Source organism: Trachymyrmex septentrionalis, unplaced genomic scaffold, assembly GCF_001594115.1.
Source record: "Trachymyrmex septentrionalis isolate Tsep2-gDNA-1 unplaced genomic scaffold, Tsep1.0 scaffold8, whole genome shotgun sequence".
Taxonomy (NCBI): Eukaryota; Metazoa; Arthropoda; class Insecta; order Hymenoptera; family Formicidae; genus Trachymyrmex; species Trachymyrmex septentrionalis.
The window spans coordinates 3,719,662-3,747,003 of record NW_017305987.1 but is presented as its reverse complement, the minus strand read 5'-3'; the positions used below and the strand labels follow the sequence as shown (position 1 = coordinate 3,747,003).

The 27,342-nt window shown below is 34.4% G+C and overlaps 3 protein-coding genes across 5 annotated transcripts in view; 2 read left to right on the top strand and 1 right to left on the bottom strand.

Annotated features, from left to right (window-relative positions):
* The first annotated feature begins 408 nt into the window (after positions 1 to 408).
* Positions 409 to 4,437, top strand: LOC108754402 (RCC1 and BTB domain-containing protein 1-like). Its single transcript, XM_018496651.1, has 10 exons — positions 409 to 428; positions 662 to 776; positions 1,448 to 1,612; positions 1,719 to 1,935; positions 2,057 to 2,190; positions 2,275 to 2,532; positions 2,786 to 2,910; positions 3,005 to 3,105; positions 3,341 to 3,471; positions 4,369 to 4,437. Exons 1-10 carry the CDS (start codon positions 409 to 411, stop codon positions 4,435 to 4,437), a joined length of 1,335 nt encoding a protein of 444 aa, XP_018352153.1.
* A 7,623-nt stretch (positions 4,438 to 12,060) lies between these two features.
* Positions 12,061 to 16,834, top strand: LOC108754497 (ribosome biogenesis protein BMS1 homolog). Of its 3 annotated transcripts, none has more exons than XM_018496830.1 (3): positions 12,061 to 12,136; positions 12,385 to 13,272; positions 13,911 to 16,834. In XM_018496830.1, the coding sequence occupies exons 2-3, from the start codon at positions 12,419 to 12,421 to the stop codon at positions 16,777 to 16,779; spliced, it is 3,723 nt and encodes a 1,240-aa protein (XP_018352332.1). In that variant the 5' UTR covers positions 12,061 to 12,136; positions 12,385 to 12,418; the 3' UTR covers positions 16,780 to 16,834. The 3 variants fall into 3 exon arrangements, with proteins under 3 accessions (XP_018352332.1, XP_018352331.1, XP_018352333.1); XM_018496829.1 differs by having other exon boundaries at positions 12,078 to 12,140; XM_018496831.1 differs by lacking the exon at positions 12,061 to 12,136 and adding an exon at positions 12,236 to 12,298.
* Positions 16,835 to 16,886: 52 nt separating this feature from the next.
* LOC108754496 (filamin-C) overlaps positions 16,887 to 27,342 on the bottom strand; it is a 51,832-nt gene continuing 41,376 nt past the window's right edge. The window contains exons 20-40 of the mRNA XM_018496828.1: positions 26,014 to 26,235; positions 25,485 to 25,672; positions 25,119 to 25,323; positions 24,662 to 24,799; positions 24,411 to 24,584; positions 23,801 to 24,108; positions 23,496 to 23,724; positions 23,281 to 23,409; positions 22,976 to 23,191; positions 22,683 to 22,859; positions 22,221 to 22,460; positions 22,003 to 22,146; positions 20,779 to 20,937; positions 20,123 to 20,271; positions 19,847 to 20,033; positions 19,254 to 19,516; positions 18,442 to 18,613; positions 18,146 to 18,364; positions 17,870 to 18,066; positions 17,307 to 17,609; positions 16,887 to 17,070 (exon numbers count right to left, since the gene is read on the bottom strand). Coding sequence (XP_018352330.1) covers positions 17,002 to 17,070; positions 17,307 to 17,609; positions 17,870 to 18,066; positions 18,146 to 18,364; positions 18,442 to 18,613; positions 19,254 to 19,516; positions 19,847 to 20,033; positions 20,123 to 20,271; positions 20,779 to 20,937; positions 22,003 to 22,146; positions 22,221 to 22,460; positions 22,683 to 22,859; positions 22,976 to 23,191; positions 23,281 to 23,409; positions 23,496 to 23,724; positions 23,801 to 24,108; positions 24,411 to 24,584; positions 24,662 to 24,799; positions 25,119 to 25,323; positions 25,485 to 25,672; positions 26,014 to 26,235 — 4,088 coding nt within the window. The 3' untranslated portion in view covers positions 16,887 to 17,001. The remainder of the gene's footprint in view (positions 17,071 to 17,306; positions 17,610 to 17,869; positions 18,067 to 18,145; positions 18,365 to 18,441; positions 18,614 to 19,253; positions 19,517 to 19,846; positions 20,034 to 20,122; positions 20,272 to 20,778; positions 20,938 to 22,002; positions 22,147 to 22,220; positions 22,461 to 22,682; positions 22,860 to 22,975; positions 23,192 to 23,280; positions 23,410 to 23,495; positions 23,725 to 23,800; positions 24,109 to 24,410; positions 24,585 to 24,661; positions 24,800 to 25,118; positions 25,324 to 25,484; positions 25,673 to 26,013; positions 26,236 to 27,342) is intronic.

The window sequence follows — 27,342 nt, the reverse complement described above, 5'->3', positions numbered from 1 at the left end:
ATATATAAGAAAATGCGGTACAGAAAAGTTGAAAAAAGTTAAAAATTTAAAAAAAATTTTTTAAGAATTCTATAAGAAAAAAGTAAACAATTTTTATCTTTTGCTGTTTTTCCGTAAGTTGATAGTATTTTAATAAAAAATTATTAATGAGAAATATTCAGCCATTTTTAGTAATCAATAACTTGTTAATTGCGAAAATTGTAGAATGATACAAGATTTGATTCAGTTTATTCCGCTCTATTTACACACGAGCGCTTTGTCAAACCTTATCGGACAACTTGTATTTTTAAAAAACATTAGAATATAATAATAAATAATAAAATTATTATTAAGATTAATATCATATTATAATTTCATTTAAATTGAAACAATCATATAAATAATTTCACAAAATTGTCAATCGTTTGCATGGTGAGATCTGTAAAATGGTAGGTTTTCAGTAATACTTTGTCTGTGAGATGTTTCCCAAATTTCGAATAAAGAAAATTTTGAATAAACGAATTTTAACCAAGAATAAAAAGTTATAATTTTTCAAGTGATGATATTAAATAGATTTGTCGACTTTTCAGATAAATAAGAGATATTCCGATAATATTAATTTGTTGCTTTCCGTGTAAAACAATCATAGTTTTATTATTTTTGTTATTGACTGTTTTTCTAGGCATGATAAATATCCGTTGTTCAGGAAAAGGATAAAGCTTTTTATTAACACCTATGGTTTCATTCCTGAAAAAGATCATCTTGGATCTTCGATTTTGGTTACTGAAAGTGGAGAGGTATATTAAAAATTTATTATAAAAAAATATTTGACATTTGTATGAACTTTAAAAATATAAATGGTTATTCAATACATTTTAAATGTTCTCTTATGTACATATTTAGAAGTTGACTTAAACAGAGAATATAAAAAGATTGTATTTTTATCTCATAATATATACAATATGAAGAAATGAAAATACAAAATCCTTTAAGAAATAAGATAAATTTTATTTTTATAAAAATTGAAAAAAATATTGCTGATATCAAAAAAACACCTTTATATTCTTTATATAGTTACAATGATTAGTATATAAGAAAAATAAATTAACGTACATAATACGTCATTTATATTTTTACAATGTTGTCATGTTGTAATATTTTTACATTTCCTAATATATCATAACACAAATATATAACATTTAAATCTTATATATTTATATATTTTATCAATAAGTTCAGTAAATTGATAGAATTGAAAGAAGTTTTGTGTAATTTTGTTCAATAAATTGTATAATATGTAGAAGTGCAGATAATTCAATACATTATTAATCTTTAGCTTGCTTTTATGCTGCATTATTTTATTCTCTGATATTTTATAATTTTGCTAAATTCAGTATATTAAGTTGTGCGCATATCTATAATACAACGCGCGCGGAAAATATATGATAATCCTATCTTTATGTAAAAGAAATATCTTTGGGCTAACTGCCAAACCTCGAGAGAAAATACAAGAAAAAATCGATGTTTTACTAAGATAAGTCAATGGCCTGATGAGATTGATTGGACCAATACACGCATTGTACAATCTTCAGTTAACAATGACGATATTCTCGTTTTTACTGATAATGCAAAGGTAAAGTTGCGATATATATATATAAAATATCATAACAAGTATAACAATAATAATAATTTATATTCATGAACCGGTTATAAATATAACATGATTATTTAAATTTTAGTTATATCACTTTCACTTAAGGTGCCATGAGTTGCATATTGAACTCAGCACGAGGAAAATCGTTACTCAACTAGAATACGAAGAAGCAAGAGTCTGTGCTTGCGGCAACTCTTTTTTTATATTTATTACTAATGAAGAGGAAATATACGAGTGTACTAATACCAACCTTAATGGAAGGTTGGCACATTTATCTAATCTACTTTCAGATAAACTAATAGGTAATTTATTTCTCTTCTTAACTTATTTATAAGAAATAAAGATGCATAGATGGATCGAGGATTTATGAATATAATATTATAATTGAAATAATCATATTTGTTCAATTTTGTGATACTTCAGTTAAGATAGCAGCAGGATTTCTTCATACCCTTGTACTCACTGATAAAGGAAAGGTTTATGGCTGGGGTACAAACACGCATGGACAACTGAATTTTAATGAAAACGAAGTAGAACAGTTAATCTCTCCCTGCAAAGTTGAGTTTTTTGTTAATTTATAATTTAATTGATGATGAAAACTAAAAAATGTATAATAAAGAAAAAAATCTTGTGATTAACAGATACTTATACCTAATGTGAGAAAAGTATCAGATATCGCCGCCATGAAATTTATAAGCGCTTTCAAATCTAGTTACGATGGACTTGTCTACATACAGGGTTGTTTACATGGAAAAAGAATTAGGCATTTGGCTGTCTGTGAATATACAAATATATTTGACAGATACAACTCATCGTTCCATTCGCTAAAAGAGGATCGTATATATACAGAGGAAGAGGACGATTTATTGGATGATTTAAAACAAGCGTTCAATGATTCTGTAAATCTCATTTTCTGTTCTTTTCATTTATTCTTTTAGTATAATAGATTTCCAATTGATTGGAGACTAGAAGTCATAAGAACATCATTTGTTGAAGATGTACTAACATCGCATATCAGCAGTATTTACTTCAATTCTCCTTTTTATACTCTATCAATTTGTAACCTATCTTTTATGAATCTAATAATCTTTCTCTTTTTATAAATTATTACCTGTATTTATTTTTAACAATTCTTATTTTTTATCTCTGAAGTGCACGAGCGATCTTACAATACAAGTCAAGGGGCAACCAATTTACGTCCATAAAAGCATTCTGAAAATGCGTTCTTTATATTTTAAAAACATGTTCGAGTTTAATGAATCGGAAAACAGAAAAAGGTATCATTTATGAATAGACTATACAGAATTTTTACCAAAAATTTTTTAGATTTTATTTGTGTGACGTACTTTAACATCTTTTTTTTTGGAACAGGGTTATCAAATATGATGATCACTCATATCAAGCGTATAAAGATTTTTTTAAATTTTTATACACAGGCTGGGTCTTCTTTGATAATTTAAGCGATATGATAGGTGAGTGTTAGTTAAATACACATTGATACTTTCTTTAACCTTTCGTAGTCGTATTGAAGTCAAAATGACTCTAGAATGCATTTGTCCAATTTTTTTTTTACTTTATAAAACGAAAACTGAATACGGCAGTCAGTTAAATATACTTGGAAGTTTTGATTCTGATATGATCATTACTGAACTTTTAAGAAGTGTGACCCGGAAGGATTAATTCTAAAATGAATTTTTCGTTATACAGAGCTCTTGATATTAGCTGATAAATACTGCGAGTCAAATCTTGAAAAAAAATGTATTGATCAATTAAGAATGAATATGAATCCATTAACCGTATCCTTCATCAAGCAAATAGCGGAGAAGTATAACAAAATGGTAACGGTATATATTTTTTTATTATTTCTTTTTCAAAATAAAGTATTATAATTTATGATGAGCTTGATATATTGCTATTGAATTTTAATTCTTTATGTTTCTTCTATACCTTTTTTATTCCTGTTTTATTACACAATAGAATATATCTTTTTATTGAAATTCCTTAAGAAAATGTAATCATATTGTGTATTTAGTGACAAGACCACTAATAGAACCCCAACTTATGCTAACTATTCTACTGTATTCAATCAATTTCATGGACATATTCAGCGGGAGAGTTTAAACTCTTCCGAAAATTTTTATTTATTTTTTATTTTTAATTATATACAATTACAATTTTATTTGTTATTCTGAGTAAATTTTTTGTAGTCACAAAAAATAATTTTTTCTCATCTTTACAATCATGTAAGTAATTTGTGAAACTTCCGATAAGTTTTGACAATATCTGATAAAGAAAATTTTCGCGAGACTTATTTTGAACAACAAATAGAATATGTGCTAAAATATTAATGAATATTCCATTCATAACTATATACATTTTGTTTTTAAGAACTGTATCTTGCTTATATTTTCTTTAGGAACAATATTGTGTGTGTGTGTGTGTGTGTGTGTGTGTGTGTGTGTGTGTGTGTGTGTGTGTGTGTAATTTCCAAAATCAAATATTTTTTGTATTCAATTCGGAAATAAGGAGGAGACATTCTAAATCCTATTAAAAAGCAATTATTAACGCAAAACAAGGCTGTTTATGAGATAACAGATTTAAATCATTTAAATCAATTAGACCTCTCTCGAAAGAAATCCTGGATACGCCCGTGATCATTTTTAATACTAAAATTCATAAACTGTAAAAAATATATCTCTGTATACTTATTTATTTATATGTCATATAATTTTCAGGAATTGAATGAATACTGTCTTATCTATCAATTAAGAATGGCATACGATCCTATGGAGATATTCTCTTAAGTACGAAATAAATAATATTCCTATTTCTTCTTTCTAAACCATTTTTATATCTTTATGAAATTTTGTGAACACATTTTATAAATTATTTTATATCATTGTACATTTTACTTCTAATTATTATTTATAAATTTTTCATAAGCCGCCCTTAAGAATAATCGTAGATATTTCTCACTCTTATGGATATATGTAAAAAATGCAAAAAAAAAAGTTTTTTCTAATATAAAAAATGAGTATATTTTGAATTCTTAATGTTTTTTAGTGATACACAATATAAAGAGTTTATTGATATGGTTATTTATCTTAAACACATAGTAAATTATATTTGACAAATTAAGTTTTTATAAATGCGACGTATATATTAGGATATACGAGTATACCGGAGTTACCTATGCTTCGAAACTGTGACTTGCTAAGTATTGTCGAATTGCTATTGTTATATTCCATTCATCGATGCGATTTGTATACTTTTGCAATTTGTGTTACGATTTATATTTGAATTGTCAAGCACAAGAGTCGACTTAAAGAATCTATCGTCTATCTAATATCATTTCCGCGAAATCTCGGGCAATTTATCATTACAACTTTATAAACGGGACACACTCGATGGGTGTTTTCTGCATTGCCTTAGACAAATTGGTTACGCTTGATAGAACGCGGCCAATCGATACTATGTGAAGCATTAAGCCGTTCGTCTCTATTTAAAAAAGGGCCTGACTTGAGAAAAAAAAAACAGGGACGCTGTGTGAGTCATCGGGCACCATTAAGCACCGCACAGGTTACGATATCAATGACTTACATCGTTCCGTATTACAGGCCGTGAGTAGGGCCAAAGTATCCGTCCTCGTACTTCCGGTCCGCACGCGACTTATGCACGTGAAGGCACGTGGCGTAAATCGAGGTGTTTACGTACACACATGCGTGCCAAGAAGTGTGCCGCGTTGCTCTTCGAGGGAACGGACATGCCTTGTCGACACTTCCGTATTTTTTTTTTGCTGCATAAGATCGCTATTTGCGCCGTACGAAATATAACGCCATTAGCCGAGATAGGACGCAAAATTATCTGATCGCAGATTTGAGACAGAACGCACGGGAGATAAATATTATATTTAGGATTTTTTTCACAGATAGAAGGAATCCTCATTGTTATAAAATAAATAAAATCCTAATTGATAATTGCTACGAAATTTTCTTAATTGCTATTTTCGGGGCAATGTAACAATAATAATAATTATTCCAATTATAATATATTATTGCTTCATTAAATGTAATATGGCTTATAATGTTATTCGAACTTTATTTAAGTGAACTTTAAATTAATATATCTTTGCTAAAGTTAACATGATTTTTTTTATTTTAAAGATTAAAATCTGAGAAATATAATTATGTGACTTATTTAATGTTGGGAAAAACATTTGTTATAAAGAATTTTTCACAGCATAATTGGAAAGAATCCACTGGACTCGTGAATACTAATAAAACGTCAGACTCATGTTACGCTATTTATACATATTAAATTAAACAAAAAAATTCATATGTGATTAATTCTTGTGCTTTGCGATTTCGAGGCGATCGCCACATCGGTGTCTGGTGGCTTCGACCGGCGAAAGCCCAGTACTTTCTATCGGCAAATATTTATTCATAATTTCGTTTCAATCATGCATATATACGCGCGTTGATGTTGAGTGGATTTAGCCGCTGGTCAGTCCATCTTCTGGACAAACAACGCCGCGCGCGGGAGGGAATAAGGACACCTCCGTCCCAACGTCATACCAAACGCACGCACACGAGCGGTGTCCCCATGCGTAAAGCAAACACGCATAAAATTACGTATTCGTAGCTCTCCCGTACCAGTCGGCGGGCGAGCGGATGTATTCTTAGAAAAACACGAGGCAGGATTGATATGGGATGGACCGCCGCGATATATTTGCCTGGCCGCGGTCGATCGCGATTGCAACAATATTAGAATTTCCGCAACAACGCCCGAAGTTCTTTCTCCTTCTCTCTCTCTCTCTCTCTCTCTCTCTCTCTCATTTTTGTTTTTTTCCCCTTGCAATTATTTATGGAGAAAAAATGACGCAGGAAAACACATTATATTGACCCTACTGATTTCTATAGAATTATTTTGCAACGTATTTTTTAAATACATCTTCTCTAAAATATGTATTGATTAATAGAAGATTTTATTTCTTAGTATTTTTTGGTGGAAAATCTTTTAAATTCAATTTAAAGGCATTTTAATAAGTAATTCATACTCAAAACTTAATTATTTTTTAATTAACAATTTTTCTAACATGTACATTATTAAGTACATCTGATATCAGGAGAGATCAGATCATCTCCAAAAGAATGAAATCTCACTCCAAAGGATTTAAAGAATACATCCTTAACGTGACTGTGAACTTTCCCGCAACTTGCGTCTCGCGAAAACGAGATAGGCCGGATGGGCTGATTTCTGCTGAACAAAAGTTAACGACGTGTCGGGCAAAGCAGTGGTCAGTCACTCCCCCGATCGACTGGCAACTTGACCGGCCACCACCGACAGTTGGCGGCTACCGACAATCGTTCGATAATTGGCAGACATTGTCCCGCGCACGCGGCCGACCAGGAGCTGAACGGAGGACCGTCCTACGCTTTACGATTTGTTGATCACCGCCGCGATCGTGACGCGGACTGATCGGAAATATGAATTTATCACCGATCACGTTACACCAGCGAGATGACGGCCGAGCGGTGTAATCGATTATGAGGAGGCGTTTGCATTTGCGGTCTACTCGTTCCTCCTGATGTTTGCCCTCGTAAATCTGCCGCGATGACTGGATGTTGTACCGCCGTAACGTGAAATTGAGAAAATCCCCGAACGGGGATTATCGTGGAAATTACGTCATGCGTATGTCTATTGTTTCACAAACTTGACGAATTAATTCTGTACGTAATTAATAGTACTTTAATATCGGTTTTTCATCAATCAGCTTGTTACATTGAAAAAGAAATGTATTTTAATAAATATTTGTTCGCATAGTAGTAACTAAATATTTATTAAATTTAAACATATATTTATTTAGTATACAATTATTAATTTGATTTTTGAAGTCTTTTTCAATAAGTAAAATTTATTTTCTGTAAGTAAATGTTTAGTACTATTTAAATAAATATTTATGAAAATTTAGTAATTTTGTTTCAGTGTACTCGTTACATTATTTGTTACGAGATGTGTATTATATATTTACGTAAATATATATAAACTTATTCCGTTAGTATAGTAAGTTTTGATTTATTTCTTGTTGTAGACGTTCCGCTCTGTTATATAATTATTTATCACGAATTTAATTCATAAGCTAATGAAAATTACATGTTTCTCTTGCGTATTCAAAAGATAGAAATAGATATTTTTAAAAAAATTTTTTCTTGATTAATTGATTAATAAATTTTTATCGTTAAAATCTTTATATCGATTAATTTCATTTGAATTGACATAATAAGACTGTACAACACGAGTCGGACATCTTTGTATCCCAATTAAGAGCACATAGGGCGGATTCTCCTGATTTTGTTGAATCACGAGCCAGCACCATCTGTGTCCTTTGCGCCCTTTGAAAGATCGATTTGCAACCGGCAAGTCACATTCGCACTTAACATTAAATTAATCGATTTCGATTATCCCGCTATTGATTTTACAACGAGACTTCTAAATCAAGATATCCCCCTTAACGTCATCTCCTAACGTTTCCAGAAAACACAAATCATAATAAGATGAACACATCAAGTAGAAATTATTTTAGAAAAATCATAATGTACACTTTTGGCGATAATTTTGTGATGAATTCTTAGCATGATAATAATTTTTAAATGATTTGTTAATTATAATATCAAATGCCATCATTATGATTTTTCCTAAAATGATTTATACTTGACGTTATATTGAACTTTATTATCATTTTCTTAACTAAATTTTTTTAACTAAAAAATTACTTGAATATCACTGTCATGTCAAGAATCACAAAATCATTGTTACAAGTGTATAAAATAACATTATAATTTTTCCTAAAATGACTTGATGTCATCCTGATCTCATGATTATTTTGCGTTCTCTGGATTTACATGTTTACAGTAATCAACGGAAATAAATTAATGCTCTTGGCAAAAGTTCTTGTTTTACACGAATTGAATTTGCTGTTGAACTCTTGAAATACGTATCGGAGTACCTGACGTGTGAATAATCGTTCAATATATTACCAGGACGAAGTACTGTACATAAATTACTTTTTTCAAAGTGACTTTACGGTGCATTTGCTACTATTTTCCGAGTTCTCATCGTAATAAAAAAAAATCGCTCGCTTTCTCTGTTTTAGAAAAAAAAAACTGCATTTTCGGGAAAATAATGTAATACTCTCGAGCGGCGTGTGATTGAATTTAAATGCGCGCACCCTAAAATTATCCCCATTTGAAAGTCGTCCCTAATCGTCATGGCGATTCGCCGCGGTCCAAGGCGGTTCAATTGCTAGACAAGTGCACAACTCGATATTACGCTCGTATATTAAAACAATTTTTTCGACTGCGGCTTTAAAAGGCGACAGCTGTCAGTCCGGTTTGACAGACCGAAACTGCAACGCGCGAACCGGACACGAGCGGTTCATTAAGCGGAGAACTTCTCTGATTTTTTTTTCAGCACGTTACAATAAAACCTCGGCGAATAATGCGTATACGTATGAGAGATTCGCAAGTGATCGCACTTCGAATTTCAGGCCGAAACGAATGTAAAGACAAAGTTTTATGGCACATGATATCTATCATTATTCTATTATTTTATTATTAATTAATTTTATTAATTAAGTGATTCTATTTTAATCGTGTATTTTTCCCAGACAACACATTGAGATATAAGACGTCTCTCTTTTGGATATTTTGTGTTGTCTGGTTTATTATTCATGTCAACATTGTTTATTATTATCGTTAAAGATCGACTGGATTAATTTACTATCATTTGCATTAATTCTAATTAATTTAATATTGTTAATTAACTAATTTTACTTTCTTAATTTATTTATATTATTATACGTATAAAGGGCAATTTACGTCATATTATTTATTATCATTTATTATCGTATTAAAGTGCGGCCAACTGAATTAATTTACTGATTACATTTACATTACAGCAAAAATACAAAAGTTTTGAAAGGGAAATTACTATTGATATTTATAATTTATATTAATTGTTTGTATTTTTTATCAGTATAAGTCGCGCGCCGATGGAAAAAAAAACCAACGTTTCATCCACAATTCTCCAAAAATCCAGTCTCTGCTTTATCGAAAAACTGTATATTCTGTTTGCGGAATTTTTATTTCTCTTTTTTTTCTCAATATCGCGATGTAATATCGTTCGACAACGCCAAGTGCGCCACCGCGTTGCGGTAATCAACCAGCGATCTCGAGTTCTCCCGGGAGTTTCAGGTCGATCGATCATCGTTGAAAATTTTACAATATCACGCAGCAACGTGCGAATTAGGATACATGATCGATGACTTTCCAATCGCCGCGCTACATTGTTCGGTCCTAAAGGGTCTGCGCAGGCTCGTTACCTTCGTCGTGGCAATTTCCTGACCGGTTAAAGCGACACGATATCCCTGGCATTGCATTATGCGGAGTTGTCCGTTGTCTGTTGTGGTTTAGAACACGCGAGGCTTACTATCGCGTGGGTCGCAGGACGAAAAATAACAATAATCGATCTTCAGGCGTTCACACGTGCGAAGCGTTTAAATTGAGAAGATATTTTTTTTTCTAAATTATATACTTTGTAAAAAATGATTATACATAGTTTAAAAGAGTCGAAGGCTAATAAAAGAAAAATTCAATAACTTATGTATAAGTTAATTGCGGAAAGAATTGTATTGGAAAAATTTGTACTTATTGTTAGAGTCGGAATTTTACGAAGAAGAAAAATGAACAGAAAAAAATTTCAGTTCCAATTAATATAATTATTATTGATGAACAAAATTTAATTTAAGCTTTAAAATTTTAGATAATAGAGAAATAATGAAAATTAAGAAAAATATATATATCTTTATACTTAACAATCTTAAATTTATCTTCGTATCTGCGAAAAATCATCTATAATTAATTTTTTTCAAAATTGTTAACTTTTGTAGTTTAACTATCTAGAATTCTAGAAATCTAGAATTCTCAAAACTGCGAGTTTTGAAAGTCTTGAAAAATTCTTCGAATTTTAAATAATCTTCATCGATTATATCCAACCCCTATATTGTTGATTTTTGCTATTAAAAATCGGTACGTTTTTATCATATTTTGATAAAAAATAAACACAGTGAAGTTCATAGACTCGATATTGATACAATAAAGAACTTAATAAACGAAAATATCAAGTGGTATTGTCTTCATCTGCAATACAAAGCAGGTGAGTAAATACTGAAATAGTTCTAATCAATTACAGAACCAAAAGTAGAATACTCTTAATTTATGTCAAAAGAATCAATTTTCTTCTATCTAATTTAAATTAGATATAAGGACTATATAATTCATAGCATATATGTAACGTGAACTATATATAGATTTTCAATACGGATAATGAATATTAGAATGCATTCTTATAAAATTTAACTTTTAGTTACTATTATTAATTCAAAATTCAAGATGCGTTTTATTATTTATTAAACAGAATGTTACAAAAATCCCGTTTATATTGCTCCAAGAGCTCCAATTGTGTCCCTCGTACTTACCAGAAATTAAAGATCAAGGGATTTATTTTAATAATCTACATATATATTGTATATAAATGTGATTATTATGTATAGGTTTAGAATTAAAATAACTTATTGAATAAAACCGACTAAAAATGAAAAATGAAATTTTGCAAAATTGTTTTGACTTTTGTGATATGTAAAAAAGAAAACTTTTTAAGATTACAATAATTGCAGAAATGTTCAATAATTGCCCAGCAAACAAAAATGGATTGAAATTTTTTTCTATCCGAATGCATATTTTAAATAGCGAATATTTTTTTTTTTTTTTTTTTTAATTGGATTCAATTGGATTCAATTAGATTCAATTGGATACAATTGAATTGAAAAACTGTATTTCCTATTCAAAATTTTGAATTGAACAGTATTTACAATGCACAAAAAAAAACTAATATTAGAGATAATATTTTAGATTGAAAGGCATAGAGATATGCTCCAATTTCTATAAATAAACAAAAATGCATTCAGGATTGAAAAGCATTCACTTTAACATTCGTGAATCAATATTTTTGAAAATCTGAATCCATTTCAATTCATTTCAATCCATACTCGTTTGCTGGGTGTCTAATTTATAATAATTTACATAATATTTTATATTGCTTATACTACTCACATGAAGAAGATTTATGTAAACTTTTAATGTGCACTAAATGTAAATAAAACATAAAAATTTAAACATAATTTTAAAATAAACGATACCTGAAAATAAATGTAGCAGGACACGTACCTCAATTTGTATACCCACAGTACATAAAAATGATGTTACTATGGCAGTTGATATTCATTTTTTCAGCGGGCGCTAGTGCACGACAGCATTTTGTTTTTAGAAAAACTAGACAGCAGTGCTTGCACTGGTCTAGTTAGATTCTAGAGACACTAGAGACATTTCGCTGCTGAATCCATCCGTGATATAACCTAAAATTGAAACGGAGGATGTGTAAACACGTGTAGGTATGCACTGATCATTAACTGATTTATTTTTTTTGCAAAAGAAATGTTCTCTGCTAATTCTAAAAGTTTATCAAAATATTACAAAAATAACGTTTCGAAATGTTTAGCGATAGAAGTAATTTTAATACAAAAATCTTAGACATTGTCGGTGATTTTAGGTTAGAAATTTGTTGATATACAGTATATGTTTTATTATTACAGTAATACGTTACTGATTTTTAATTAATACTAATATTACTAATAGATAGAAGAGAGCGAGAAGGGAAGAAGGTGCCAGTATGTCGTTTACAATGGATGATACAGTGAAGCACAAGAGTCATAGAGACCGCAATGCGGGTCGCAAGGCAGAGAAGAAGAAAACCAAGAAGGAGCATGTTCAGGAACTGTCAGACAAGCAGAGGAATCCAAAAGCGTTCACTTTCAATTCCGCCATCAGAGCAGAAAGGAGATTCAGACGAAAACAGGATATTGAAACCAAGAAGCAGCACATACCTCTTATTGACAGAACGCCTTTGGAGCCACCACCGGTCTTAGTAGCTGTAGTTGGTCCACCAAAGGTGGGAAAGTCACTGGTCATTCAATGCTTGATCAAGAGCTACGTCAAACAACCCTTGACCAACATACTTGGTCCAGTCACTGTTGTGTCAGGCAAGAAACAAAGGATCACCTTCATAGAATGTAACAACGATGTGAACTGCATGATTGACATTGCCAAGGTGGCGGATCTGGTGCTGCTGCTGGTGGATGCCTCCTTTGGGTTTGAGATGGAGATCTTTGAGTTTCTGAATATATGCCAGGTACATGGTATGCCCAGGATTATGGGGGTTCTTACTCACCTGGATCTCATAAAAAATGCAAGGCAAATGAGGAAAACGAAAAAGACGTTGAAGCATCGCTTCTGGGCAGAGGTATTTGCCGGTGCAAAATTGTTCTACCTCTCTGGATTGCTGCATGAGGAATATCTCCGTACGGAAATAAAGAATTTAGCGCGATTCATATCAGTCATGAGGTTCAGGCCCTTAACTTGGCGTACTACCCATTCCTATTTACTCGCTGATAGACTGGAAGACTTGACGTCGCCAGAGCTGATCAGGAAGAATCCAAAGGTTGACAGAAATATCTGTTTGTACGGGTATGTGCGAAATAATTGTGTTTTTCATTTTGAGTCATATTTTCAAATTGATTGTACTTGAAATCTATAAGGGATAATGTGAACATCTGAAAAATATATTGTTTTATTAATAAGTTTGCTTACCATTTTGTCTTTAATACAGATTTATGCTTAATTAATGCAGTAGCATTTAGTATAGTTCAATATTATATCATTCTCCTTTAACAGAATATTTTTTGATTGCTTAAAACATATTAGAGAAGGAAATCTGTTTCTCACTCTAATCAAAATTACAAATAATATGTAAGTTAGGCGATTACATTGGCCAGGAAAGATTGAAGTTTTGGAGAATAGAGGGCAATTTTGAAAAATTGTGTGAGAAGAAAATTTTCTCCAATATTATTTATATAATCAATAGAAAAATATTCTACTAAGAGAAAATACATTTCATTGATAACTATTTCAATAAGGACAGAATATGTATTAAAAGCAAATAATAGGCAAATTTCTTATTAATAAAATAAAATACATAGTTTTTCTTAGGCATTCATATTATTTTACTATACCTTATACTTTAAAGTTAATTGAAATTTTATTTGTCGAAATCTTAATTATACATTTTAATAACTGACTGAATAAATAATTGAATTTGTTTCCAGATATGTTAGAGGAATACCTTTGAATAAGGACACATCCATTCATATACCCGGTTGTGGAGACATGAAGATCAAGGATGTAAACTTTCTGCCGGATCCATGTCCACTTCCAGAGCACATTAAGAAACGAGCCTTGGTAGAGAAGGAACGGCTGATTTACGCGCCGTTTTCTGGAGTCGGTGGCATAGTTTACGACAAGGATGCCGTTTACGTGGAACTGGGCGGCAGCCATTCGTACAAAGAAGAAGACACAGGTTTGGCTGGCGCTCTAATGGATACACAAGAGACGCTGGACCAAAAACTACAACACAGCGAGTTGAAATTATTCAGCGATGCCGCGCCTATAAAATCGCAAGATGTAAACGAAAGTATGGCTTATACGGGTGAATTGGTGACAGAGAATGGAAGAGTTCGACGAAAAGTGATATTTAAAGACGAAGCGGATGTAAAAAATATTTCGAATAAAGATGATGACGATAATCTGATAAAACATGAAGACGAAGACAGTGAAGATGACGAAAATAATGAAAATGACAGTAATGATGATAATAACTACAACATGGACAAGAATGATGATGACGATGATGAATGGAGCGACGTAGAGACTCTAGAAAAAACTGAAAAAGGTGTTAAAAGAAAAGGTACTGACGAAGGCAACATACAAAAGAAAAAGAAGAGAGACTCAGTTAATTCAACTATTGAAAACGATGTAAATCTCGACGACTCTGAATTAACCAATGATAAGAAGATGGAGGCTCCTCAAGAAAATGCAGGAGTGTATCATTCTCTAAGTAAGGAATCAGATAAACTGATAAAAAATAAAATCTCGGAAGCATTGAGTCTTTTAGAGACAACAAAGAAAAACATGAAGCAAAACGTTGACGACGAAAGCTTCGACGAACTCAGCGATGAGGACTCGCGTGCGGGATTAGAAATGGATGATGCAGATCGGTTAAGCGATTTCGAAGACATTGCGTTTGAAGAAGAAGAAGACGAAGAAGAAAAGAAAGAAGATATTAAGATAGATGAAAGCAAAGAAGTCCCGGATGAATTGAAGTGGAAGAGGAATTTAACAGAAAAGGCGAGAGAAGCTTTCATAAATCGCCAGCAAAGCAACAAAAACTTGATGAAGATTGTTTATGGAGTATTCGACAAAAGTAATATGATTAAAGAGGAAGAGAATAAAGAAGACGAGAAGCTCGATCAGGATATCGGCGGAATATTTCACGTGATTCAAGAGCAGCAGAGGCAGAAGATACAGCAGCGAGAATTGCAAAATCAGGAGGAGTCGGTATTTTTCTCGATGGAGAGTCCGCGCGATTGGCTGAAGGAGGAGAACAAAGCGTTGTTAATCAACCGTTTCGTCACGGGCAAGTGGAAGGAATCGGAGGACGCCGAGGAGCTTTTAAAGCTGGACGACGAGGATTTATACGGCGACTTTGAGGATCTGGAGACCGGAGAGAAGCATAAAGAAGAGCATCCCGAAGAGTTGCCGGACGAGATGGAGGAGAAGAAGAAGCTGTTGGAAAAGAAGAAGAAGCTGAAGGAGCAATTTAACGCGGAATACGACAATACAGAAAAGAAAACGTACTATGACGAGCTGAAAGACGAAGTAGAGAGACAAGCTGGCATCAACAAGTCGGAGTTTGAAGGACTGGACGATGACATCAGGGTCCAGTTGGAGGGCTATCGTCCCGGCATGTACATTCGCGTGGAGATTGAATCGGTGCCGTGTGAGCTAATTACGCATCTCGACCCGACGTATCCGATTATCATCGGCGGTTTGTTGCATGGTGAGGAGAACATTGGCTACGTACAAACGCGAATCAAGAAGCACCGATGGTACTCAAGAATCTTGAAGAGTCGCGATCCACTTATATTCTCCATAGGCTGGCGTAGATTCCAGTCGCTGCCGATTTATTCCAAACTGGAGGACAATTTGCGTCACCGAATGTTGAAGTATACGCCAGAACATGTGGCATGCATGGGTCACCTTTGGGGCCCGATTACGCCGCAGGGTACCGGAATTCTGGCGGTGCAAGACGTCGCGAGCAAAGAGCCAGGTTTCCGCATCGTAGCGACTGGTTCGATCGTGGAGTTGGACAAGAGCACGGAAGTAATGAAGAAGCTCAAGCTCATCGGCGTGCCGATGAAGATCCACCGCAAGACAGCGTTCATTAAAGATATGTTCAACAGCGCCCTCGAGGTCGCCAAGTTCGAGGGTGCCCGAATCAAGACAGTCTCGGGTATTCGCGGTCAGATCAAGAAGGCAATCTCCAAGCCAGAGGGCTGCTTCCGCGCCACGTTTGAGGATAAGATAATGTTAAGCGATATAGTGTTTTGTAGGACTTGGTACAAAGTCGACGTGCCACGTTTCTACAACCCGGTAACGTCGCTGCTTCTGCCGCCTGCGGAGAAGAATCGGTGGCACGGTATGAAGACTACGGGCCAACTGAAACGAGAAAGGAATATCCACGCCGAAGCTAATATGAATTCGATATATACACCGATCGAACGAGACGTTAAAGTATTCAAACCACTGTTCATTCCGCGTAAGTTACAGAAAGAGCTCCCATACAGGGACAAACCCAAACTTGAGTCTGTGCCACATTTACGCAAGCCAAAGTTCAAGCAAGGTCGAGTTGCCGTGGTGCGCGAGCCACAAGAACAGAACATCGCTCGTATAATAAAGATGATCAGAACGAATTACGCGAAAAAGCAGAAGCAGTCGAAGGAGGCTATGACGAAGAGGATAACGGCATATCAGGCGCAAATCAAGGAGGAGGAAGCCAAGAAGTTGACGAAGCAAAAGCAGATGAAGAAGGAAATCTTCAGGGATCTCAGTAAGCTGGAAAAGAAAACAAGTCGGTAAGGCTTCTGAGAATAGATTGATATTTAAAAAAATTTAGAAACTGTATATAATTTTTTCACATACAAATGTATAGTCCGGAAAACTGAAAATAAATATATGCATATTTAATCGGAATGTTGAAAGTTTATTGGAAACGTTTGCACATAAGTTACAATTATTATCATATATTATCGAATATATTAGTCCATACAAAATATAATAACAATGTTAGCCGCGGCGTTTCTACAATATAGCTTGCGATCCACGCCACGATGTGATAGTATGATGGCCTGTCGAATAATTATCTCCTCCCTGAAATTCCATATATTTATATATTACACCAATTTAAATGCCGCTTGCATACTTAATATCCATTAAATGCAATAATTTATTAATTCATGAATATATGATGATATGTATATGTGATGATTCATAATAAATATTTAATTACATATTTTGTTTAAATTGTATACAATTAATTGCAATTAATTCTTTCCTTAATTTTTGAATATATATGTTCATACAGGATAATTGTATGTAATCTTTACCTGTGTGAGCATTAGTAACTCATCTTGTGTGTCAACAATTTTAACGGGAAACGGAGAACCTGGCACTAAGACACCAGCCCAACGAACCTCCACTCTGTAGTCCCCGGGTTCCGTCGGATCGTACCGACAGAGAATAATTCGATCCTTTTGAGTCTCCCGCTGCATCTCCACCCTGAACGCTCCCTTAGGTCCGCGTACTCTTACTGTAAGTTGACCGGCACCGGCGCCTCGCGTGTCGCAGATAAATCGCGATTGGAAAGTCGCCAACACGCCATGTTCAATACCTGGTCCGTAGACGCGGACCTAATAGTTCAAACGTGTTAATTAATTTAATTAAAATTTAATTTTGATTAATATATACATCTCAGTGCCTTAATAATTTCATTAATCGTAAAATTTATCCTGTTCTCTAAACATATCAATCTTAATTACACTAGATTTTAATTTGAAAAATTTTTTTAATTAAGAGTACTTTATATTTTTGGCTAAGGCTATACTTATTGGTATATTTAAGATTTTTATTACTTGCAGTAAAAATTGCAATGTGTTGAAGTATCGAGTACCTTTGAAGCGTCTGGGGCTCCGGAGACGCGTAACGTGAATGGAGAACCGGGAACGTGTTCTCCAGCATATTTGATCGTTAGTGCGTGCCGTCCCGCCTCTTGAGGTTTCACATTTAACGTGAAGGTAGCATCGCCATGATCGTATAGCTCGCAGTACGCTACTTTATGCGGTCCAACGCAGTGTGCTGTTAATTCACCTGCAAAACAAGTTCTCGATTAAATAAAAAGATATCGAAAATAATAATTACTTATTACAAGCATGAAACGAGTCTTTACCTGGTCCTGCTCTTCTGGTATCGATGAAACTTCTGATTTCTTGTCCAACAATACCATGTTTCAATCCGTCTCCGGAACAGATAACTCTAGACGCGTCAGCAGCACTCGTAACATTAATTTGTAATGGACAGCCCTTCAATTGTCTTCCATTCCATGATACAGTCATCAAAAGTGGATCTGGCGTTAGCGGTATATAGCTTGCACGATAGACGCTATCGCCTATTTTATATAAAGAATATTTAAAATCGTCTCTTTCATTTCTATTTGCAGTTTCATTTGTCTTTTTTTCTTCTTACCTAGATGTTGTAACATGACATTAAGTTCACTGGTGGGTGAAAATAATTGTACTTTTGGAGTTCCGTTGCCGGCTTGAGAACCGTCTATGGTAAAACTGACTTCCTCGCCGCACTTGGCCGACGTTAATCCTCGTCCTTTCAATAACACTCGACTTGTATCCTGCACAGGTGGCTAAGAAAAATTTACAATGATTGTAAAATGTTTAATCGAAAGCGCATTTAATCCTAATTGGTATTAACTCTGAAATTTCTTTAATTATAATTCAATTTAACAGTTAAATTGGATAATGTCAAATCATCCCATTTAAGTTATTTTCACTCATTTCTATATTATATAGTTACCACCTACTTAATATGTCGTTAATTTAACTAAAACAATGGAATTAAACAATTTAATTAAAAAAATGTTATATTTATTAAATTTGACTGAAATTTAATTTATTATTTACTAAAATAAATACGTTAATATGGACACACATGGAAGTTAAAAATAATAAAATGTTATTTTGTAATTCAAAGAGATTGGATTATCATTGCTCCTTTGATATTTAACAGAGAATGGTATTCGCAGATCCACTTTTATATATACATTAAATTAACGTATCTTTGCTTAAAGTTAACGTAATTGAATTTTTTTTCATTGTAGAAACAAAATTCGAGGAATAAGATCATGTAACTTTAAATTATGTAAGATTATGAAAAACAATTGTTACAAAATAATTTTTCACCACTTAATTGAAAAAAAAATGTCTACGTTTACTGGACTCGCGAGTGCTAATTAGGATTAAACTCGAAATCATTGATAAAAAAACCTCCAAATCCTGCACGAGTGCGAGTTTCGGTGCACCGGGAAATGGTGTGCCGTTGAACAGTATCTCTAGACGATGTTCGCCACCGCTCATTTGTGGCGGAACGAGCTTCAACCTGTTGCTAGACGTCATTTCAAAGTTGAGAAGATGATCGCCGACGGTTCCGCTGATCTCGCCGGGTCCGGCCTCTGCGGTATCAAAGCTGATTTTGTTCGACGGATGCAATCTCAAGCGACCAATCTCGTCGCATACAGCGGACCAACCACCTAGAATCATTGCATATATTATAAATTCAATAGAACTACCATCCACTGCTTATTAATCCTCAAACGGCTCAAACACCTTTTTGATATGGCATATTCAGCCTTTTTCTAATGTTTTTTCTATTATTCGTACTTTTTTATTAATAAAGATACACACATTTGCTTGGTTCCGTTATATTCCTTAATGTCTGGTGTTCCAATTGAAAAACATTTTTTACAATGTTTATTTTTATGAAAGTTATAAGTAATCAAATTCAGTTGGGTATGCCATACATCAATGTGTTGTTTTCGTAATGAAATATTTAAGGATTAAATGACATTTGAAGTATTCACCAATGACGCGAAGATTCCGCGTATCGATGATCTTCGGATGCCACGGAGATCCCGGCAGTTGTTGCCCGGCAGAGACGACCCTCACGTCGAACACTCCGATTTCGTTGGGTACGTAAGACACGTTCCACGTACCGGGATTGGCTCCAGCTTCAATGGTGGCCTTAGAAACACTGTCCGGTCCATCTACCTACAACCCATACGGTTTAATTAAAAAACAATACATCCCACGTATATAACTTGACGAAGCGACTTTTTTACTTAGTTGTACGTAAATACCTGAACTGCTGGCGGACTTCTCGTGCCAGTGACGATGAAATGTGCTGGTTTACCCACATGACCGCTCAGCAATCCTTCGCCTTTCGCGCGAGCCTGCCCAACTGCGTCGACAGTGCATACTACTGGAGTACCAGGCACGGAACATCCGCCTATCGGTAACAATTATAAATATAATGAAATACAAAGAATGTAAGAAATTTCTTTCTTAAAATTAACCTTCCGAAGCTGACGTCAAAATCTATAACAGTCTGATACTGGATCTGTGAGACTCATTTAATTTATGTTAACTAAAAGTACATTAATTTTAAGTAATCAAAATGTCAATACCATAATCTATATAAAAAAGAATAAATTCTAATAGCTACATATAGGCTAGTAATCAGTTCGTTCTTATTTTAAGATCTTTTAAATAATGTCTAATAGGCTCTGTAATTAGCGTATAAAATCTTTAAGGCAGGATATCTTTAAGATGGGATATTTCTATACTTAAGATAGTCCTAAATATAGGAACTAATTATGAATACCAGCCTAAGTTTATTCTAATAACAATAATTTAAATTCGCAGATGTAATATAAAGAATACAATCGAATGGGCTTAATAAATCCACCGTTATCTCCGTAGGGTTAAAGTTTCTTATACATTTAAATATAATTACCATAAGTAACGTTGATCATGTAGGTACCGGGGACACTGGGCGAGAACTCGATCATCTCGGCACCGTCGTTGAGTGGAGTGACTTGCAACGGGATCTCTTGTCCCGATGGGCTCGTCGCTGTTACGTCCAGGTCGGCAGTGCCGGCGTCGGCTTTCATCACTATAATCATCCAACGAATTACGTAAACTATAATCCGCGATTCTTCCTGATGTTATTGTTGAGCGGTAGCGCACATCAATTGGTACCGCGCCGCACAAGATGTGTATCGTGACTGTTCATTATGCGTATAACGCAAGACTATTTGAAAGTAGTTTACGTATGCCTGAGCTATCCGCTGCGATTATATCCCAGATGTGGCCTTGAAACGTAGCTGCATAGTTATGTTGCACTAGAAAACGCTCGCTACTTTCTCCCGCCTATGTGTATGCAGCATATTTACATAAGCGCGTCGGACGCAAGAGATACACTTATGCCTCGAACAAGCGCGATATTATGCCTGTTCACACGTTTACGTTCGATTAATCTATAGACGATTATTTGGTATTTAACGTGACTCTTTTCGCTCTTTTCTCTTAATCGATAAAACTTCATTCCGATCGTATCGCTCAATTTAGATGTGTCGATACCGTCGATACTTTCTTTCAAGTGAAAACGATTTTGTTCGCATTATAAATAAAAATCAAATTATGTGTAATCATGTGTGAAAAATATTTTTAGAAAGGCAAAATATATAACAAATATACGAATACGCTATTTAAAATTTATATTAACTATATCTTATTAAACAATAATGTTAACTGAATAAAATTCATAACAAAATTTATTATATTTTTTTTATAATAATTTATTTTTAACGCATGATTTTTGGAATTTGTTTACTTTTATGTTGAGTTTGTGTTGAGCTAATAAATAAAGAAAACATTAGTAATATTTTTAATTCGCAAATTGCTATAATAAAATTGTTATAATTACTGAAAATGTGTTTTATGTCCGTATATATTTAATCCAAGATTGTGTGTGTGTGTGTGTGTGTGTGTGTGTCGCATATTTCAAAATTACGTTTACATAGAATATTTACATACTGTTTATATTAAATTTATACGAATCTTTTTTATATTTTATTATATTTTATACGTAAACGCACCTTTCTGGTTTAATTTTCCTTATTATTGTATCGATAACGCGTATAGAAAATGAATGCAATGCATTGTAACTGTCACTCACGTTTGAATGCGATGTGATCGTGAACGGAAATCGTCATTGGACCCAATTCCTGAAGCTTCACCTTAGCAGCATCGAAGGCTTGACAGAAGAATGGTGAGCCTAGCACCGGTTTCGCGCCGTGTAGCACGTCGATTTTATAAGTGCCTGAGATAAATGGTATTTCAATTTCACTTTCTCTCAAAACATTCCACATATGTTACAGTTTTCTCTAATCTTACCGACACTATTCGTTGTGAATTCGGCGAGTAGATTGCCATCGCGATGCTGATAACAACGTACGGGTACGGCGTTACCCTGAGGACCGCTGATGACTACATCGAACTCTTTGCCAGGACGTCCAAGAGTCTCGATCGTAAACGATGTTACTTTTCCGACGCATGACTGATATAGGCCTAATCCTGTCGCCGTTACTTCCCGTCCTCCCGTAGGACCACGCACCGTCACATCCAGCGGACTCCCTGTAAATTAATGTATTATTAAGCTAAATTAATATATATCAAATATTATTGCATGTGCAATCCAATAAGATTCTTATTGATTAAAATAAGTATATCTAAATTATGATAAAATATTTATAAGATACATAATATAATCTTTGATAATTTATAATTAAAATTTCTATAATGTACTTAGTATAATAAAAATAATTCCATTGAGAAAAAAAGATAAAAATGCAATACCAGGAATATGAACTTCGTTGTATTTTATGTGAATTCTGTGAGGCGCGGCTCGTGTGGGATGGAATATAATTTCATAGACACCGTTTTCCCTTTCTCTCACCAGACTGTCAACATCTGCGCCACCAGCGCGAACATTAACAGATAATTTACCAGGACCAGCTTCTTTCGATGCGATGACTGCATAAGAAAGAATAAAATGCTGTTTGTATTTTTATTTCAGAAATAATTTATGTCTTATTAAGTCAATATTTATTAAATTTATTACTAAGACTATAAAATATTCAAATAATCACCTAAAATAGTTCCTGGTCGATGACAAACCGCGTCCGCTATTTCCTTAATGGAAACCTTGCCGGGATCAAAAGCTTGGAGTGTTTGTGAACTGACCATCTTGTGTCCATCATTGAATATTATACTATACGTTCCCACATGTCGCGTTCGAACTTCCACGCGATATAAGTTGGATGATAATTTGGTTAACGTGCTCGGAATGATTATTCCATCCGGACCTGAATAAAATAAGGAAAGTCATAAAGTACGTCATAAATAATTAAATTTGAAAAAGATATAATAATCGCAATTTAGGCAAATAATTTACCGGTTACTTCCGCGGATACAGGACCGTTTAAGTCGGACATGTCTAGATCTATATAAGCCGTATTACCAACTCGAACCATCGACGGACCGTGTAACATGCCGCTAACGACAGGACATTTAAATGGACTTCCTAACATAAAGAAAATAGTATAATAAATCTCTTTAATTTTTCAAGTCAGTTTTTGTAAATGTTTATCAATAAAACCATTCGCAAACCTGGGACATTGTCGTCGTTGAAACTTATATTAACATAATGTGCACTCATTGTTTGTGGGACGAACGTGACATCATAGAGACCACGAGCGCAAGCTACCACCTCGGCTTTGACGGTATTATTTTCCGTGCTCACCACCAGTTCCAGCGTTCCCTCGCCAGCTTCTGCGGCGTCAACAGTAAATGTAGTTGCCTGGCCTAGCAATGCTTCCGTGAGACCGGACACGTGTACCTACAATAATTACGATAGCGTTGAGTTTAATGTTGGAAACATTTAACACATTTCGATCACGCAATTCGGAACTTACTTTAGTTACATCATAAATATTGCAAGCAAACGGAGAGCCTTTTATTGATTCGCCATCTACTAAAACGCTGATGTTGTGTCTACCTATTTCCGTGGGTACAAAGCTCACGTTGTATTTGCCGTCAATGGGTTCGATAGTGATAGGCAGAGCAATGCCTGACGGTGGCGTCGCGATAACGTCGCAGTTCGTGGATGGAGTCTGGGGATCCACAGTAAAAGACATCAGTCGCTTCACAGCACTCATCTTCAGATTATGGCCGGAAATTGTCGCTTGACCCGCACCTACTACCTTGCAGCTAAACGGTGAACCTAGGGAAATATTGAAATTTAAAAAATTGAAGATATGATACCAATAAAACTGTAAGATGTTTTAAATCTTAATTTAAAACTTTGGCAGTGTAGAAGATCGATAGCAAATCTCTAAAAGGAATTTAGAAATTTGCTCGTTTTTGTTTCGTTTTGTAGAAAATCGCAAAAAAAGTTTTTATTTCTTCACTTTTTACTTATTTACGCTCATTTACACCTATTTATTCATGCAACTTTCTTAATGAAAGTATTGTACAAAATGACCTTTAGGAACGAAGCGTATAAAACATAAATTATTTTCTTACCTGGAACTGGTTCTCCATTGAAACGAACACTGAGACTATGTACAGCGGCTTCTTGTGGCTTAAAATTAACCCTGAACTTCGCGTTGCCTTCACTTTGTACGTAATTCGGAACATTCTTGCCGTTCACTGCGACTATGATCTCCAGATTTCCAGCTCCGGCTTGGCTAGCGTTAACTAGAATAAAATTGTTACACATTTAACATAACATTGAATCATTGCATTACCGAGAAAATTAAAGAAAATGATCTTACTGCTGAAGAATATTGGTTTCCCGACGACTCCGCTATTTATATCCGTCACCTTGACTTTATCAGCGTTGTAAGCTTTGACGAGAAACGGGCTGCCTTCCACGTGCGATCCACTGAGCTTCACTTCGACGCTATGATCGCCTATATTGCGAATAATTAATTTAAAAATATAAATAAGTCGAAATTAAATTCCTTGTATTAAAATTAATTAAAAAGACGAATAAATTAGGGCAATTAGAAATCGGCGCTGTAATTGGTGTGCTTAAATAACTAATAGACCTTAGTGTCTTGAAATGTATTTCACATTAATGCATGTGTGTATATTTCAAGACACTAATATCTGTTACAGCGCCGATTGCTAATTTATTTATCTTTTTAATTAATTCATTTAAATATATAATGCATATAATTATACAATAGTTTCACTTAATTTACCACAATAGTCTCATTTAATACGCACCAACATCTTTCGGGGTAAATCCAGCAGTGTAGGTGCCATGACTGTTTTGCTTTATGTGTACAGATAAGCTCTCCCTAGTGGGAGAGAGCACCTCGACGATAGGTGTGCCGAGAGATGCGTCGGCCTCTATTGTAAAGGTCGCGACACGATTCACAGATACTTTCTCGAGTACCTCGGTTACCAACACTTTCGCCGTATCGCTGACCTGTATTTTGTTCAACATAGCTGTTAAATAAAATCTGGATCCTCTTACATTATATAACGTATAGAATTACTAAGGTAATTTTAATTTTAAATTATAAATAATAGAACACTCTCATGCTCAGTTTATCACGAGTTCATAATGTAGAACGAGAAATAAGATACCTGACAACTGAAAGGACTGCCAGGCACGTCTTCCCCGTTAAAACGCAAGTCCACGGTATGTACGATCGGTTCTCGGGGTGTGAACGAGATCGCGTACGTGTGAGGACCTTGCGCCTGTGCCGAAGTTTGTACACGTCCGCCGTTTACAGTTACTTCCAGATTACCTGGTCCCGCCTGACTAGTCTCGACTAGAATTTAAAAAAAGCTATATACCAACAAATTCGTGCATAGAAACAACAGTTTTGCTAAAGTATATAAAAATTTAACTAGATATATATATATATACAGATTTGGAAATAATTTTGTTTGAACTATCAAAATAATTATATAGAACGCTGAAACTGCTAAAATATTAAAACTTTTTGCAGCATTATATCAACGCTCAAGCACTCTACGTATTATTTTGGTAATCCAACAAAATTATTTTTAAATCTATATCCAGCTAAATTTTTAGACACTTTAACAAAAGTGTTTTTTTCAGTGTGTAAACTCAATTCGTAGATACAAATATTGTATAATAAAAACGCACCTAAGAAAGTTACGGGCATTCCAATGACACCACGTTTCGCATCCTTTACTTTTATCGCGGTGACATCATACACCTTACAGCTGAACGGACTGCCGACCACCGGGATATTTCGATAGCTCACCGATATTCGGTGCTCGCCGACAACTCTCGGTGTGAACGCCACGCTGCATGTCGTATCTTTGTTGTCAGTGACCTGAGCAGGTACGGCCTGTCCATTGGGTCCTATCAAGTCCGGCGGGTTAGTCGTTTAATATCATTTAGAGTTCAGCCATCTACTTGGGGTGGATCGCAGGGTCACTGGAGCGGCCAGCGAGAGATTCGCGCAAGTCCGATCGCTCTCGCTATTGTTATGTATGACGTAAACTCGCAAATAAGCAACGTTAAAGAAAGCGGATGATTACGCATGAGAAATGGCTAAATAAATTGTTACTATGACTAATAGGAGAAAGCCGTATATCTCGTCTTTATATATACGTTATACTTTTAGTTCGCTTCAGCTTGGATCGAACGCGCTTGGGGAAACTAATGTAAAATCATCCTCTAATACGTTTCCAACATGCTTGGCTGAGCAGAGCAACCGGCAGAGCGAAGACACATTAAAAACAAATTATGTACTAAGTGTTATCAGATAGAAAAAAATATTTTATAACAGCTCTCCGTTCATTTGTGAGATTGAACGTGACCGTGTAAACGTATGCTAGTTATATATGAAAAAATATTGGCACTTGTTAAGGCATTACGTATTACAATCTCAATTTATAGAAATATCTTTGCATTGCAACGTTTAACGATTATATATGCATAACTTAAAGTAAATATATAGCACCATAAACATGGCTTTGACACAAGTCAAATACACCTCGCGAGCACACAAGAGAAGTGGGTGATTACGAAGGATTAAATAAGAGTTTCATAGTTCTCCCACAATCAGTAGAATTAAAATAATAAAACCCAAATTAAGCGCTCATAATATTTTCAAGTGATAATCAACAAGTATAAGAGAAATGTGTGAGTAGAGGAAAGTGCGGTAATTAAACTACCCTTGTGCAAGACTTTTGAGAACATTGAGTTAGGAACACCCACCACCGTGTGCATTAATCCATAAATTAAGATAAAAGGGAGATTAGTTTTTCTGACAAGTCTAGTAATGTCGTAGTCTGAAAGCTGGCCGACCTGCAACAAAGAGAGAGAATTGCTCTCAAGCTAGAGATTAACGAGACTGATGAACAATTCTGTACAAGTCTCCACGACAATTACATCGACATTCGTGACATTAAAAACAAAACAGAAAATCCCTCTGACATTAAATACAAGGTAATTAATGGATGC

What these genes read in the sequence shown, in the direction of transcription:
- LOC108754402 (XM_018496651.1), top strand. Translation starts at nt 409, where the DNA reads ATGGTGAGATCTGTAAAATG. An exon ending in ATGGTGAGATCTGTAAAATG is followed by an intron (nt 429 to 661) that starts GTAGGTTTTCAG and finishes CTGTTTTTCTAG; the next exon opens with GCATGATAAATATCCGTTGT. An exon ending in CGGAGAAGTATAACAAAATG is followed by an intron (nt 3,472 to 4,368) that starts GTAACGGTATAT and finishes TATAATTTTCAG; the next exon opens with GAATTGAATGAATACTGTCT.
- LOC108754497 (XM_018496830.1), top strand. Translation starts at nt 12,419, where the DNA reads ATGTCGTTTACAATGGATGATACAGTGAAGCACAAGAGTCATAGAGAC. An exon ending in AGAAATATCTGTTTGTACGG is followed by an intron (nt 13,273 to 13,910) that starts GTATGTGCGAAA and finishes ATTTGTTTCCAG; the next exon opens with ATATGTTAGAGGAATACCTT.